The sequence below is a fragment of the Arabidopsis thaliana genome, chromosome 5, assembly GCF_000001735.4.
Source record: "Arabidopsis thaliana chromosome 5, partial sequence".
Classification (NCBI taxonomy): Eukaryota; Viridiplantae; Streptophyta; class Magnoliopsida; order Brassicales; family Brassicaceae; genus Arabidopsis; species Arabidopsis thaliana.
The window spans coordinates 15,730,278-15,745,776 of record NC_003076.8 but is presented as its reverse complement, the minus strand read 5'-3'; the positions used below and the strand labels follow the sequence as shown (position 1 = coordinate 15,745,776).

At 33.2% G+C, this 15,499-nt stretch overlaps 5 protein-coding genes across 5 annotated transcripts; 4 read left to right on the top strand and 1 right to left on the bottom strand.

Annotated features, from left to right (window-relative positions):
* Positions 1–830: 830 nt before the first annotated feature.
* UDG4 (UDP-glucose 6-dehydrogenase family protein) lies at positions 831–3,234 on the bottom strand. Its single transcript, NM_123294.4, has 2 exons — positions 2,933–3,234; positions 831–2,542 (listed from the first exon to the last, which is right to left on the bottom strand). The coding sequence occupies exon 2, from the start codon at positions 2,521–2,523 to the stop codon at positions 1,081–1,083; it is 1,443 nt and encodes a 480-aa protein (NP_198748.1). The 5' UTR covers positions 2,524–2,542; positions 2,933–3,234; the 3' UTR covers positions 831–1,080.
* Positions 3,235–5,171: 1,937 nt separating this feature from the next.
* EXPA24 (expansin A24) lies at positions 5,172–6,745 on the top strand. Its single transcript, NM_123293.2, has 2 exons — positions 5,172–5,536; positions 5,881–6,745. The coding sequence occupies exons 1-2, from the start codon at positions 5,215–5,217 to the stop codon at positions 6,495–6,497; spliced, it is 939 nt and encodes a 312-aa protein (NP_198747.2). The 5' UTR covers positions 5,172–5,214; the 3' UTR covers positions 6,498–6,745.
* A 552-nt stretch (positions 6,746–7,297) lies between these two features.
* Positions 7,298–8,411, top strand: EXPA25 (expansin A25). Its single transcript, NM_123292.2, has 2 exons — positions 7,298–7,558; positions 7,737–8,411. The coding sequence occupies exons 1-2, from the start codon at positions 7,342–7,344 to the stop codon at positions 8,348–8,350; spliced, it is 831 nt and encodes a 276-aa protein (NP_198746.2). The 5' UTR covers positions 7,298–7,341; the 3' UTR covers positions 8,351–8,411.
* Positions 8,412–8,797: 386 nt separating this feature from the next.
* EXP26 (expansin-A25 protein) lies at positions 8,798–9,983 on the top strand. Its single transcript, NM_123291.2, has 2 exons — positions 8,798–9,046; positions 9,293–9,983. The coding sequence occupies exons 1-2, from the start codon at positions 8,821–8,823 to the stop codon at positions 9,904–9,906; spliced, it is 840 nt and encodes a 279-aa protein (NP_198745.2). The 5' UTR covers positions 8,798–8,820; the 3' UTR covers positions 9,907–9,983.
* A 4,003-nt stretch (positions 9,984–13,986) lies between these two features.
* EXPA23 (expansin A23) lies at positions 13,987–15,124 on the top strand. The gene is made up of 2 exons (NM_123290.2): positions 13,987–14,236; positions 14,451–15,124. Exons 1-2 carry the CDS (start codon positions 14,023–14,025, stop codon positions 15,062–15,064), a joined length of 828 nt encoding a protein of 275 aa, NP_198744.2. The 5' UTR covers positions 13,987–14,022; the 3' UTR covers positions 15,065–15,124.
* The last annotated feature ends 375 nt before the right edge of the window (positions 15,125–15,499 follow it).

The window sequence follows — 15,499 nt, the reverse complement described above, 5'->3', positions numbered from 1 at the left end:
CATTCTCCTTTTTTTATTTTTTGTAATTTGATTCAAATTAACCGAAATATAATTTTGGAATTAATTTTAAGCCCTATAACTGAACCGAATAATCCGAGTAGCGACCGACTCGAACCGAACTTAATTTCGGTTCAATTCGGAGAGATTTTTCAAAAACCGAATTTCCTAAAACCAAATAACCCGACCCGAATAAACCGATTTCACGTAACTCTCACACCTAACGTTCACAATGAAAAATAATAAAATATAATCAAAATAAGCTGAGGTTACTGTTGGAGATGAATGATGACAATAGATATGAGTAACCTCAGCTTAGTCATCTCCAACGAAAAGATATATCATTATGACATTGACATTACATATGAGTTACAATAATTTCGTGCAAGCAACCACTCTGCGACTTGCACGGACTCGCATGTTCTGTCCCACGTTCACCCACTACACTCTCACTATACAAGTCTAACTTTTGGACGTCCCTCACTCACTAGGCTAAGATCTTCTTATTCACAATTGTGAATTCTACCACAAGTAAGAAAACAATAACACTATTTACTTTCTTTCTGTTTTAACTTCTCAACAACAACCAAAGTTTACTATAAATCGGAGCCAATCCTGTGGTTTAAAAGCTTCGAAATTTGGTTACTTCTAACTCAAGTCTGGTTAACTCAATAGGTTATTTGATTTTTTTTTGTCAACGCAATAAGTTATGGGCTAGAAATGTTCCAGTATTTTCAGATCCGATCTAAAGAGATTATTACTATATTATTATACACCAATCTACAATAATTTAGACTTCAATTCTAGAATTTGATGAACAGGTTCAATTTTAATTGACTTTGAATTAAAAACTAAACCTTTATTGCTTTTTTCTAAGGAAACAACAATTACACGAGCTTTTGACAAAATGTGAAACACAAAATTATAAGAGCTTAGCATAAGAAACACATTGTAAAATGTAAGAAACAACTCTTCAAGACTTCACAAATCGAATCTTGAGACTAAAATTTATATGAAAGCGAAAGCAAAAAAGCACAAACAATGAAAGTAAGAAACAAGAATCAACCAGGTTTTGCCTTGTGATTAGACAAAGGCAGGCATGTCCTTGAGCCATGGGTCAAGTGGCTTACCAATGGAGTAAACAATGAAACCAATCTCTCTTAACTTGTTAACATTCATAATGTTTCTTCCGTCGAAGATAAAAGCCGGTTTCTGCATGTTGTCGAAGATCTTCTGGTAATCTAACGACTTAAACTCGTCCCACTCAGTCAAAACGCAAACCGCGTGTGCGTCTTTTGTAGCTTCATATGCGTCCCAAGTCACACTCACTTGTTTCACTGTGGTTGGACTCATTGGCTGCAAGTGAAGAGGATGGTCCCAGTCGAACTTTTTCATCGAGAGATCTCTCTGAATCTGTTCCTCTGTGACTTGAGGATCATAGATACTGATCTGTGCTTTGTCTCCTAATAGACCTTTACACACATCAATGGCAGGTGTTTCCCTTGTGTCACCAGTGTCTTTCTTGAATGCGAATCCAAGAATCGCAACCTTCTTGTTGGAGACAGTGTTGAACATAGAGGACACGATTCTGTTCACGAACCGGTTCTTTTGGTAATCGTTGATCTTGATCACTTGTTTCCAGTATTCCGCCACTTCTGGAAGTCCGTTGCATTGACAGATGTAGACGAGATTCAGAATGTCCTTCTGGAAACAAGAACCTCCGAATCCAACACTAGCGTTCAAGAATTTGGAACCGATTCTTGAATCAGTACCAACAGCGTAAGACACTTGAGTAACATCAGCACCAGTGGATTCACAAAGTGCAGACATGGCATTGACTGATGAAATCCTCTGAGCCAAGAAAGCATTTGCAGCTAACTTAGAAAGCTCAGCAGACCAGAGATTAGTTGTGATGATCTGACCTTCAGGAACCCAATTAGCATAAACCTCTTTAAGTGTCTGAACAGCTTTGAATCCTTCAGGTGTTTCTCGCCCTCCGATCAAAACACGGTCAGGGTTAAAAAGATCAGCGATAGCAGTTCCTTCAGCAAGAAACTCCGGATTCGAAAGAATCTGAAACTTGATTCCTTTACTGTTATGCATCAAAATCTTCTCAATAGCTTCAGCTGTCTTCACCGGAACAGTCGATTTCTCAACAACAATCTTGTCAGAAACCGATACATCCGCGATCATACGAGCAGCACTCTCCCAATAAGTGAGATCAGCAGCTTTCCCAGCTCCAAGACCAGTCGTTTTAGTCGGTGTGTTAACAGAGACAAAGACAATATCAGCTTCTCTAACATGTTTCTCCACATCAGTACTGAAGAAAAGATTCTTTCCTCTGCATTGCTTAACGATATCGTCAAGACCTGGCTCGTAAATCGGAAGCTGATCACTGTTCCAAGCGTTGATTCTAGGAACAGAGATATCAACAACTGCCACTTCAATATCTGGACATTTCAATGCAATCACTGCCATTGTTGGTCCTCCTACATATCCAGCTCCAATACAACAGATCTTCACCATTTTGTTTCCTGAAATCTCTCTGCAAAATTCAAATAAAGATCAATACAGATCTACATTAAGAGCTCAGATCTGGACTATATATAGTAGAAAAACGTCGAACACTTGGTGTGCAAGGAAGAGACTACTCATGATCCGATCTGATCTCAAATAAAACACAAAAATCACTCAAATCACACGGATCACACGGATCTAAACAAAAATCTAGCTTGATTTCGAAGAAATCGATACACAGAAACTAAGACTAACACAGGATCTACATACATTTCGAGAATTCTCAAATCTATATTTCAAAAACAGAGAACGGATCTCTTAGAACGATTCAGAAAGAGATCAGAGAAGATTCAGCTACAGATTCTAGAGAAAAATCAACAATGCAGCTCAAAAATGGTGAAGAGAGATCGAGATTTACCTCTGAAGATTCGTGGTTAAGAAGTTGTTCTCTTGAGGAAGGAGAAGAAACGACGAGGAAGAAGAAGAAGGAGAAGAATGTTGCAGTTTATAGAAAGAGTTTCGGTTAAAAAAACGCAAAGGGCAAAAACGGAAATTTCTTGGAAAGATTATTGAAATAACGATAATGTCCTTGTAGGAGGTAGCCCACGTTTTTCCATAGAGTCTATGCACGACGAACTCATTACTCACTCACTAGCCGCCGTCCGCCGACATTGCCGCCGTGTTATCGTCTATGAATAAAAAATGTCCAAAACATTTGTGGGTAGAAGGGACCTCGAAATAAATTTGTGTGTAAAAAAAGCCAAAAAAAAATATTGCCAACAAAAGTGTCCATAAATTTCCGACAAAAAAAAGTGTCTTATTATATAAATTTTTGTTTTAGAAAATTTAACTCAATAATTTATAGAATTAATTGTGAGAAAGGGACTGAAATGTTAAAATCTTTTCCAAAGTGGTACATTGCCGCAATGCTTCGAAAAACCCCATTTATATGACTACGGAATGACGCTTTTACCCTTCCATCATTATCTCTAACAAATTTAGGAAGAAAATCTCGATAATGGAGATTGGAAATGATGAGTAGGAAAATCGGTATGAATATATTTTTGGAAATTCTATGTAAATGTCTAATTTTTGGATCTCATGCTTTTTCAAACAAAAAACTAATTAAGTAACATTTAAAAAGGGATCGAGATGTGTTTGAGTTGATTTTTGGATCCAGTGATATAACTAAACAAATTCACATAAATATACATGCATATATATACAAAATTAGGTCTGAAATTTTCTCATAAAATCTGTAAAATTGGTTGTTTGGGTTCTCTATATACTATCTTAGGATTTAGTATTATATAACTGAAAACGATTTTAAGTTTCTTTGAAAAATAAAGAAAAATTGATTTTGACAGAAAAAAAAATGAAACAGACTCGATGAAGAAGAAGAAGGGAAAAGAAGACATGGGCAATATCGTCTTTTTCAAACAATAAATATGTCTTTTTTAAATACACTGCATTTGTGCCTAAAATTAAAGTTTTTATAAAACAAAAGTTCTCATATTAACAATAATCCCTAATTTATATGTTTAGGGGGATGTTTTTGAATTCTTTTGCTAAGGTCTGTGAAGGTATGATCCAAATTTTTCTAGTTTTGCTCTGAAGTCGACTTGAATAAACCAGTTAAATATCTATTCTCTATCTCTCTTTCTTGTAACACAACATATAATCTCTCTTGTAATCCTTTTAAGCTATGGTTTTGAGCTTGAGAGCAACCTTTGGTCTGTTATAGTGAATAAATGGGTTGAATCCAGCTCCAGACGTAGATTCACCACACCGGTGAATCGATTTGGGTAAATAATTTGTGTGAAAGATCTTGAGATCGAGTAAGGTTTCGAGTTATTGAAACGTAACATGGTCTATAAAATGTTTAACCTGACACTGTTACTTAATCGATAACTAAGAGCCAACATTGCCACTTACTCTAATATCATTTCTTGGGTTTTAGACACAATTTTAACACATCACATAAAATCAGAGCCGGCTCAACAAAAATGGCATCGGAATATAGAAAAATGTGTGGCCATCTTTCTATCTATTATTCAAAATCTTTCACAAATACTAGTTATAATATTATGTAAATTTCAGCTAAATCTTCTGTAAAACAACATTTTTTAGTGAAAATGTTTTCTTTACTCTTAAGACATCTCACTATCTCACTAAAATAATAATTTGGTAGTCTTCAAAAACATAAGATAAATTGGTGGCTCCAACTGGTTTGCTTAGTCGTTCTCTTTGGACTAGCCTGCATAATACGTACGATATCTCAACTATCTCTCCGTTAAACACCTTTAGGATAGAGATATAGATGTTAGTATTGATCAACGATGACTCCGAACTTTCTATTACACCTTGTTTTCACCACTTTACTCTCCGAGCTATATGAGCCGATCATCATATACGTACCCAAATCTAGATGTTAAAAATATATTAGTACTGAACCATAACCGTTGGCTAAACAAAAATTATAGACCTGACGGTAAAGCTTTAATGAAATTTCGGAGAATCCAGTCATATCTAAGAAGCCACAAAACATCTTCCTTAGTCTAAGCAACATCGTAGAATTCCAATTGAATCCCAAAAATATCGACAAGCCCAAAATTTCTTTACATAGCTATAAATACCTACATTCTCTCATCAACAATAATCAATAAGATTAGTAAGATTTAATATAAAAGAGATAAAGTCATGGAACTCTTAAAAAGAAAATTATATGCAAAAATTTTGATGATGGTAATGGTGATATGGATTGCACCTATGACTAACGGTCATGATCATGCAAGCCACGTACCCGGTGGAAGACCCGGTGCCCACCCATCCCATGGCGCCCACCCAGCCCATGGCGCCCACCCATCCCATGGTGCTCACCCATCCCATGGTGCCCACCCATCCCATGGTGCTCACCCATCCCATGGCGCCCTCCCATCCCATGGTGGCCAAGTGCCGCATTCTGGTTGGGGTCATGGCCGTGCCACATTCTACGGTGACATCAATGGTGGAGAAACTCAACGTAAGCAGCTAAATATATACTTAATATATAATTCAACAATCTCGAGACCTGTAAAAATGTTAAGATTGTTTTAGACGTATACAAAAGCCAACATGACGACGTAGTATACTCGTGAATCTTTGACCACTAAACTAATATTGTTTGCTTATGCATTTACATAAGTAACCATAAAGTTTAGAAAAGTTATTGACAGAAACGAACTTATAATAATTATAATTTGCAAACGCGAAAGTAAACACGTGCATGCAAAAGAAAAATAACGAAGCCAAATAATTAGTTTTTTTTTTACACATAATTTGTTTTGTTTTTGAAAGTAGTACATACTTTCTTTTTCTATTTGATAGAGGGAGCTTGTGGATATGGTGATCTACACAAACAAGGATATGGTCTAGAGACCGCAGCACTAAGCACCGCACTATTTAACAACGGCTCAAGGTGTGGGGCTTGTTACGAGATCATGTGCGAACACGCTCCACAATGGTGTTTGCCAGGTTCCATCAAGATCACAGCTACAAACTTCTGTCCACCAGATTTTACCAAGCCCAATGACAATTGGTGCAACCCGCCACAAAAACACTTTGATCTCTCGCAACCAATGTTCCTCAAAATAGCTAAATACAAAGCCGGGGTTGTCCCGGTTAAATTTAGACGTGTTCCTTGTGCGAAAATCGGAGGTGTCAAGTTTGAAATCAAGGGAAATCCTCATTTCTTAATGATCTTACCGTACAATGTAGGAGGAGCTGGAGCTGTTAGGGCTATGCAAATTAAGGGAACAAGGACCCAGTGGATTGCGATGAAGAAGAATTGGGGACAGATTTGGAGCACTGGTGTTGTGTTGACCGGACAATGTTTATCGTTTAGGCTTACCACAAGTGATGGAGTTATGAAAGAGTTTATTGATGTTACACCGCCGGACTGGAAATGTAATGGACAGAGTTTTGATGGAAAGGTTAATTTTTAGAAAATGAATTTGAGTTTTGTTAGTTAATACTTGCAAGTAACTAAGAAGAGAGGGTTACTGGTAGGTCAATTAATTTGTAATATAAAAATATTTGTTGTTATTGGTTAACGAATTCCTGTTTTGAATTCTTGCTAAATATAATTGGTTTGATGATTTTGTAACTCTACTCAAACTTCTTTCTGATATTCTATGTACAATAAGTGTAACAAAGACTGCAAACTGGAGTTAATAACATTCAAAACTTTTAGAAAAGACATGAGACTTCGCTTCTATTTTCGGCATCTTTCGTACCACTGTGAATTTGGCTCTAACAAATCTTGATTTCCATAGCTGAATATTTGATAGGTAAATAGTTACTTTACAAATCCATTTATGAGAAATAAAATATGGTCCCTAATGAACATAAATTTTCATAGATATTTATTTTTTGTATGAGGAACAGGATCCCTTTCCGTGGTGACCGATCCATTTTCAATTTATAGTCTCATTTCTCCCTTACATGTGTTTGAACTTTTATCAGATTTATGAGTTTAATAATGAAATGGGTCGGGCCGGGCCAGGTTGTGCGAGATCCAATACCAACATGTACATCATCATTTGCTTTAATGTCTTACAAAATCATTTACATTTTTAAATTGGATATTTCATATATATCTAAAATATGAAAACAAATCCTCATTAAATAAGCAGTCAACAATTACTAACTTATGTTGACTTAGTAAATATATGCACATTTGTAAAGATTTCTCTACCTATATATATATACCCAGCACATGGTCCCCATCAATATTCATCACCTATCAAAGTTAAATAAGAAAAATATCATTCAAAAGAAACAATAATCATGAAACTCTTAGAACAAATGGTATACGTAGAATGTTTTATGATAATAATGGCTACATTGTTAGTGTCCATGAGTTACGGTCATCGAGCGATGATTAATGATGTAGCCGAAGCACCCGTGATTGACAATGTAGGCAGCCCAACCAACGGACTCGACAGTTCTTGGTATGATGCACGAGCAACATTTTACGGTGATATCCATGGTGGAGAAACTCAACGTAAGTGTGAAAAAACTAATTATTGAATTTTTGTTTGGTTCATAAAAAATCATATACGCTGCGATTGTTTTAAATGATTACTTTTGAGTTTGCGATTGCATTTACATATATCTTAATGTTTTGATCAAAGAAAAAAATGTACATAAAATTAATGTTTATTTATTTTTATTCAATATAGAGGGAGCCTGTGGATACGGTGATTTATTCAAACAAGGCTATGGTCTAGAGACAGCGGCATTGAGCACAGCACTCTTCAACGAAGGGTATACATGTGGGGCTTGTTACCAGATCATGTGTGTGCACGACCCACAATGGTGTTTACCCGGAACCATCAAGATTACAGCAACAAATTTCTGTCCACCAGATTACTCCAAAACCGAAGGCGTTTGGTGCAACCCACCACAAAAGCACTTTGACCTCTCCCTACCAATGTTCCTCAAGATCGCCCAATACAAAGCTGGAGTTGTCCCAGTTAAATACAGACGTATTTCTTGTGCAAGAACTGGTGGTGTCAAGTTTGAAACCAAAGGAAACCCTTATTTCTTAATGATCTTGCCATACAATGTAGGAGGCGCTGGAGATATCAAGTTGATGCAAGTTAAAGGAGACAAGACCGGGTGGATAACAATGCAAAAGAACTGGGGACAAAACTGGACCACTGGTGTTAATTTGACTGGTCAGGGTATTTCATTCAGGGTTACGACGAGTGATGGGGTTACAAAAGATTTTAATAATGTGATGCCAAACAATTGGGGATTTGGACAGACTTTTGATGGAAAGATTAACTTTTAGGAGAATGATTTCAGTTTTGTATGCCAATGATTAAAAATAAATGATATTATTTATACTACTTGATCATGATCTGAACCAAATCCAAACATAAACTTAAACGAATTTTTTCATACATCATTCGATTTGCTATTATTAAAAATGTGTATGTACATAAAACATCAAACTAGTATTACAAATATCTTGTAACAAAACTAGTAATAGACCAAATCCAAAGCTTGGTCAATATTCAACACTCAACGTTTTTCAAACCTATTTTATTCAAATACACATATGGTAATTTTTTCTTTTTCTGGCTGATTACATAATGATAATGTTAATGATCAGGATGCATATTGACTAAATAAACTTGAATACAATTACTAATATAGTATGTTTCTACTTTATATATATGACCACCCATATGGCTCCCATCAAAATTCATCATCAATCAAAGCTTAGTAAGAAAATATCATTAAAGAGGGATAGTAATCATGAAACTCTTAGAAAAAATGATATATGTAGAATTTTTGATGATAATAATGGCGATGTGGGTCGTGCCAATGAGTTACGGTCATGGAGCGATGATTGGTAATGCAGTCGAAGCACCTGATGTAGCCGAAGCACCCGGGATTAATGACCCAAGCAAGGCACTCGACCCTAATTGGTATGACGCACGAGCCACGTTCTACGGTGACATCCATGGTGGAGACACTCAACGTAAGATCAAATAATAATGTTTCTTTTTACTCTCATTACGAATTTGTTTTTTTGTTAAAATTATATGGTTTTTGGTTACAACGAATCTAATTATTGACTGCAAATTTTCAATATCAAAAAATCTCTATATGATAACATGTATATATAAAACCAACACACATGTAAGAAAAAAAACGAAAGCCATAATTAGTTTTTATGATTAACATATACATATATACTCACTTTTTATCCTTATATATTCAATAGAGGGAGCTTGTGGATACGGTAATCTATTCAGACAAGGCTATGGTCTAGCCACAGCAGCGTTAAGTACGGCACTCTTCAACGACGGGTACACATGTGGGGCTTGTTATGAAATCATGTGCACGCGTGATCCACAATGGTGTTTACCCGGATCCGTCAAGATCACAGCAACAAACTTCTGTCCCGCAAATTACAGCAAAACCACAGACCTTTGGTGCAATCCACCACAGAAACACTTTGATCTCTCCTTAGCAATGTTTCTCAAGATTGCCAAGTACAAAGCCGGGGTTGTCCCAGTTAGATACAGACGTATTCCTTGTAGCAAAACTGGTGGTGTCAAGTTTGAAACCAAAGGAAACCCTTATTTCTTAATGGTCTTGATATACAACGTAGGAGGAGCTGGAGATATTAAGTACGTGCAAGTTAAAGAAAACAAGACCGGGTGGATAACAATGAAAAAGAACTGGGGGCAGAATTGGACCACTAGTACAGTATTGACCGGCCAAGGTTTGTCGTTCAGAGTTACGACGACTGATGGGATTACAAAAGATTTTTGGAATGTGATGCCAAAAAATTGGGGATTTGGACAGACTTTTGATGGTAAGATTAACTTTTAAGAGAATGATTTGAATTTTATTATACGTGTCTTACACATAAGTGATGTATTACGTACTTGCAATAAATTTAAAAACTAGGGGAGTTATCTGCGCATTGCACAACCAAGATTATATCTCGAAAACAAATATAATCTACCAATATTAGGCATAGGTTAGCGAGTTTAACATATGCCTGATTTATTACAAATGATGAAACATAACGTACTAAGTACAAACGATTTATCCATTAACTATAATTCATAAAAACACCAAAATCATTTGACATTTCGGTAACACTATCCATAACTACTCAATCATGCGAGTGGAATAATAATAATAATAAAAAAAGTTCCCAACATTATTTTTTATAATCAGATTAATATATTCTACGTAATGATCCTATATAAATCTGTAAATGATATATGTGTATTCTTCAAGACCAAATATTTAGATCAAAGACTAATTTTATCACCTCATTCATCGAAACAATGTGAAAAAATCTCGTGATAACATTGACTTTGATCCTCCTCTAAAATATTAAAAGATTTTTCATACTAATTTATAGTTTTAAATGATTTACAAACAAATTTGTAATTTTAAAGGGATAAAAGTTGAAGAAATATAAATAATATATACACTTTAAAGGGTTATAATGCAAATGTAGAATTTTAGGTAGCTGACCCACTTTAATCCTCTTTGGGTTTGCCTATGCGGCAGAGTTATAAATATTTTTTCCAATCAAAAATCAAACTCAAAATAATTAGTAATTACAAATAACTAAAAAAATCATTATTTCCTTAAAAAATATCACAAATTAGGTTCGATACTTATGGGTGAATCAAACAAAAAATTAAAACATGTAAAAAATAGTATCAAAACACTAAGTATAAAACAAATATTAGAAAACTTAAAAGGTTTACATACAAATTTGTAATTTTAAAAGGGTAAAAACAGAAGAAATATAAATGATATCATAAAATGCAAATATAAATATAAATACAATGCAAATATAATATTTTAGATGGGTCAGCTGACCCCTTTTAAACATCTTTGGGTCTGCCCATGCGGCAGATCAAAAATACTTTTTACAGAATCAAAATATAACATAATATAGTTGATAATTTAAAATATTAAAAAAGCTATTAAAAAAAACCTTCGCTTCCTTAAAAATACAACAAATTAGGTTCATTATTCATGGGTGAATAAAAACAAAATGCTATAAACATGTAAGAAATAGTGTCAAAACACAAAATAGGAGGAAAAAAAAGAAGAAAAATATGATAAAATGCCAAAAATTTACATACGAAATTGTAATTTTAATGGGGTCAAAATATTAAAAATAGAATTAATATCTATAATACAAATGTATATTTTTAGTGGGGTGAGCTAACCCCCTTTAATCCTCTTTTGGTCTGCGTAAGACCCATACATACTTTTTACCTGATCAAGATATAACTTAAAGTAATTAGTAATTTTTAAAAAACAATTATAAAAAAACTTCATTTGCTTAAAAAATACCACAAATTATGTTCAATATTTATGGGTGAAATAAACAAAAAGATTTTAAAAAATATGTAGAAATAGTGGCAAAATACAAAGGACAAGAAAAATATGATAAAACTTAAAGGGTTTACATACAAATTTTTTAATTTTTAAGGGGATCAAAATTGAAGAAAATATAAGTAATATAAAAAAATTAAAAGGCTATAATGCAAATGTAGAATATTAGAAGAGTCAGATGATCCCCTTTAATCATCTTTGGATCCGCCCATGCATATTTCTCATCCTAAAACTCGAAGTAGAAATGCGTGACTTTTTTTAATAGTCATGATAAACTTAGAAACCAAGAGATGTTATTATACAATTTTTCATATACAACATTAAGATTTTTATCCTAGTATTTCTATTTTTATTTACAATTTAAAAATTTAAACAATCTTTAGATGTTAGCGCCACATATACTTGTCCATGAAAGCAAATCAGTCTAGGTAAGAATTAACCAAGTTTTGATAATATTAACTCTAACTCTAATTTAATCATGGTCATTCCAGGATAACAACCCGTCAAGTCTAGCATATATAAAAAAATTACCCGCTATGTAAATGTGGCTACTAAAAATATAATCCATTTGCGAATGTTTATTTTAATCAAACGGATAAGAGATTAAGATGGGATACTCATATTTATCCTTTGAATATTTATTTTTTACAAAAATTTTGGAAATATCTCTACAAAAATTCTCCACTGATTTTTTCAAAGCTATCCTAAAATATTCATTTCAAAGTCTATTTTTATTATAACTAATGAGAGTTTGAGAATTGAATTTTGTCATCCAAAATTTCATGTTTTCATCATGATATTGAATTACATGTATTTTATCGAGAACAATTTGAGTAGTATTTTATATTATTTGAATTACATATTTGTCCATATACCCAAAATGGAAAATTTTAACCTTATTAATGATCGTGAAAAAAGATGTTTTGAAACCATTTTTGTACACAACATTTGAAGTTGTTGTTAGCTGACCCCTTTATAATCCTCTTTGAGTCTGCCCATGCGGAGGATTTAGAAATATTTTTACCACATCAAAATGTAACTTAAAATAATTAGTAATTTAAAAAACTAAAAAATTTTTATTTTCGTTAAAAAAAATACCTTAAATTACATTCAATACTTATTGGTGAATAAAAAAAAAAGGCTAAAACATGTAAGAAGTGTGTCAACACACAAAGTAGAACAAAATTATGATAAAACTTAATGGGTTTACATATGAATTTGTAATTTTTAGGGGCCAATGTATAATAATCTCAATATATATAGACTTAAACTAACCTATATCTTTATAAACAAAATTACCTTAAATAACATATGAAAAAGTCAAAACTGAAAAGATTACAAATTCCTTTTTGTTCTAGCTTTTGCATTTGTAATCTTTATCACAATCTTAAATATATAAATAAAATTGAAGTATCTTAAACTTATGTAAAACGAAATCACATTTGTTGGGAATTTACTTATTTAGATCTTCAAAACATATCTTAAATAATATAAGAAGCTGATAGTTGTTAACTTTTAGTACTAAACACATCAAATAGGGATTGAAGTTAGTTCTAGAAAAATTAACTTTAAACCTTAAGTGTTCCAACTTTTAGATATAAACTTAACATATTAAATTTAATTCGTAGATATCTATACAAATAATTTTTCACACATTTTTTTTAAATGATAAATGTTAATGTTAATTACGAAACCAAAAAATAGTAAAATACACACCAATCATGAAATAAATTCAAATTCATAGATAATATTAAGTCAATCAGTTTTCCAAAATTTCAAAATTCCCAAAAAAAAGCTCGTTTTTTTGCCGTAGCGTCCTTTAAAAAAAATTCGACTGAGTTAAGTTATGAAATCATAATTTGTCTTAATTTTTCAGTTAGTTGATAGAACTTTATAAATATTATAAAAGACTTATTTTAACACGACATTCATGTATTTACACTTTACCCTTGTATTTCTTGTATTTCTCTGTTATTAGAATATCTTTAGCCCTTACATGGATGTTACATTAATGACATATGGTTGAATTTTTTATTGTTTAGGAAGAGCATTTAAATGATTTCATAGTACTTTTTTGAATTATACTTTTTTGGTTGACCAAAAATATTAGTGATGGTAATTTTACTACTATCAATATAATTGTTTAACCAATTTTGTTATCCATTACAATTCACTATTAAATTTAAGCAAAAATCCATTAAAACCAAATCATATTTAGCAATTTTTATTTAGTCGCTAAGTATAACAAGAATTGCATACGAAGACTCATTAAACATGTGTCATATGTTTTACACAGTCCAATATCATTTAATAAGCAGTCAACAAGAAATGAGACTTCACTCCACATTTCTTGACTTTTGAACCTATTAACATTAACATGGCAATGTAATCACTTCTCAGGATGCAGATTGACTACATAAAATTCAATACAATTACTAATTTATGTTCACTTAGTAAATATATGCACATTAGGAAAGATTTCTCTACTTATATATATACCCACCGCATGGTCCCCATCAATATTCATCACCTATCAAAGTTAAATAAGAAAAATATCATTCAAGAGGGATAATAATCATGAATCTCTTAGGAAAAATGATATATGTAGAAGGTTTTATGATGATAATGGCTACATTGTTAGTGTCCATGAGTTACGGTCATCGAGCGATGATTAATGATGTAGCCGAAGCACCCGTGTTTGACGATGTAGTCAGCCCAAACGGACTCGACAGTTCTTGGTATGATGCACGAGCAACATTTTACGGTGATATCCATGGTGGAGAAACTCAACGTAAGTGTGAAAACACTCATTATTGAATTTTTGTTTTGTTCTCAAAATACCATATATGCTGCGATTGTTTTAAATGCTTACTTTTGCGTTTGAGATTGCATTTACATTTATCTTAATGTTTGATAAAAGAAAAAATATGTGTTTTCTCCGATAAGATATTATCATAAAAAAAAATATTTTATTTTTTTGTTCTATATATTTCTATTCAATATAGAGGGAGCGTGTGGATACGGTGATCTATTCAAACAAGGCTATGGTCTAGAGACAGCGGCATTGAGCACAGCACTCTTCAACGAAGGGTATACATGTGGGGCTTGTTACCAGATCATGTGTGTGAACGATCCACAATGGTGTTTACCCGGATCCGTCAAGATCACAGCAACTAATTTCTGTCCACCAGATTACAGCAAAACCGAAGGCGTTTGGTGCAACCCACCACAAAAGCACTTTGACCTCTCCCTACCAATGTTCCTCAAGATCGCCCAATACAAAGCTGGAGTTGTCCCAGTTAAATACAGACGTATTTCTTGTGCAAGAACTGGTGGTGTCAAGTTTGAAACCAAAGGAAACCCTTATTTCTTAATGATCTTGCCATACAATGTAGGAGGAGCTGGAGATATCAAGTTGATGCAAGTTAAAGGAGACAAGACCGGGTGGATAACAATGCAAAAGAACTGGGGACAAAACTGGACCACTGGTGTTAATTTGACTGGTCAGGGTATTTCATTCAGGGTTACGACGAGTGATGGGGTTACAAAAGATTTTAATAATGTGATGCCAAACAATTGGGGATTTGGACAGACTTTTGATGGAAAGATTAACTTTTAGGAGAATGATTTCAGTTTTGTATGCCAATGTATTATTTGGGTGAAATGATTAAAAATAAATGATATTATTTATACTACTTGATTTAGCAACAAAACCTCAACCCAAAATCATGATCTGAACCAAATCCAAACATAAACTTAAACGAATTTTTTCATACACCATTCGATTTGATATTATTAAAAATGTGTATGTACATAAAACATCAAACTAGTATTACAAATATCTTGTAACAAAATTAGTAATAGACCAAATCGAAAGCTTGGTCAATATTCAACACTCAACGTTTTTCAAACCTATTTTATTCAAATACACATATGGTAATTTTTTCTTTTTCTGGCTGATTACATAATGATAATGTTAATGATCAGGATGCATATTGACTAAATAAACTTGAATACAATTACTAATATAGTATGTTTCTACGTTATATATATG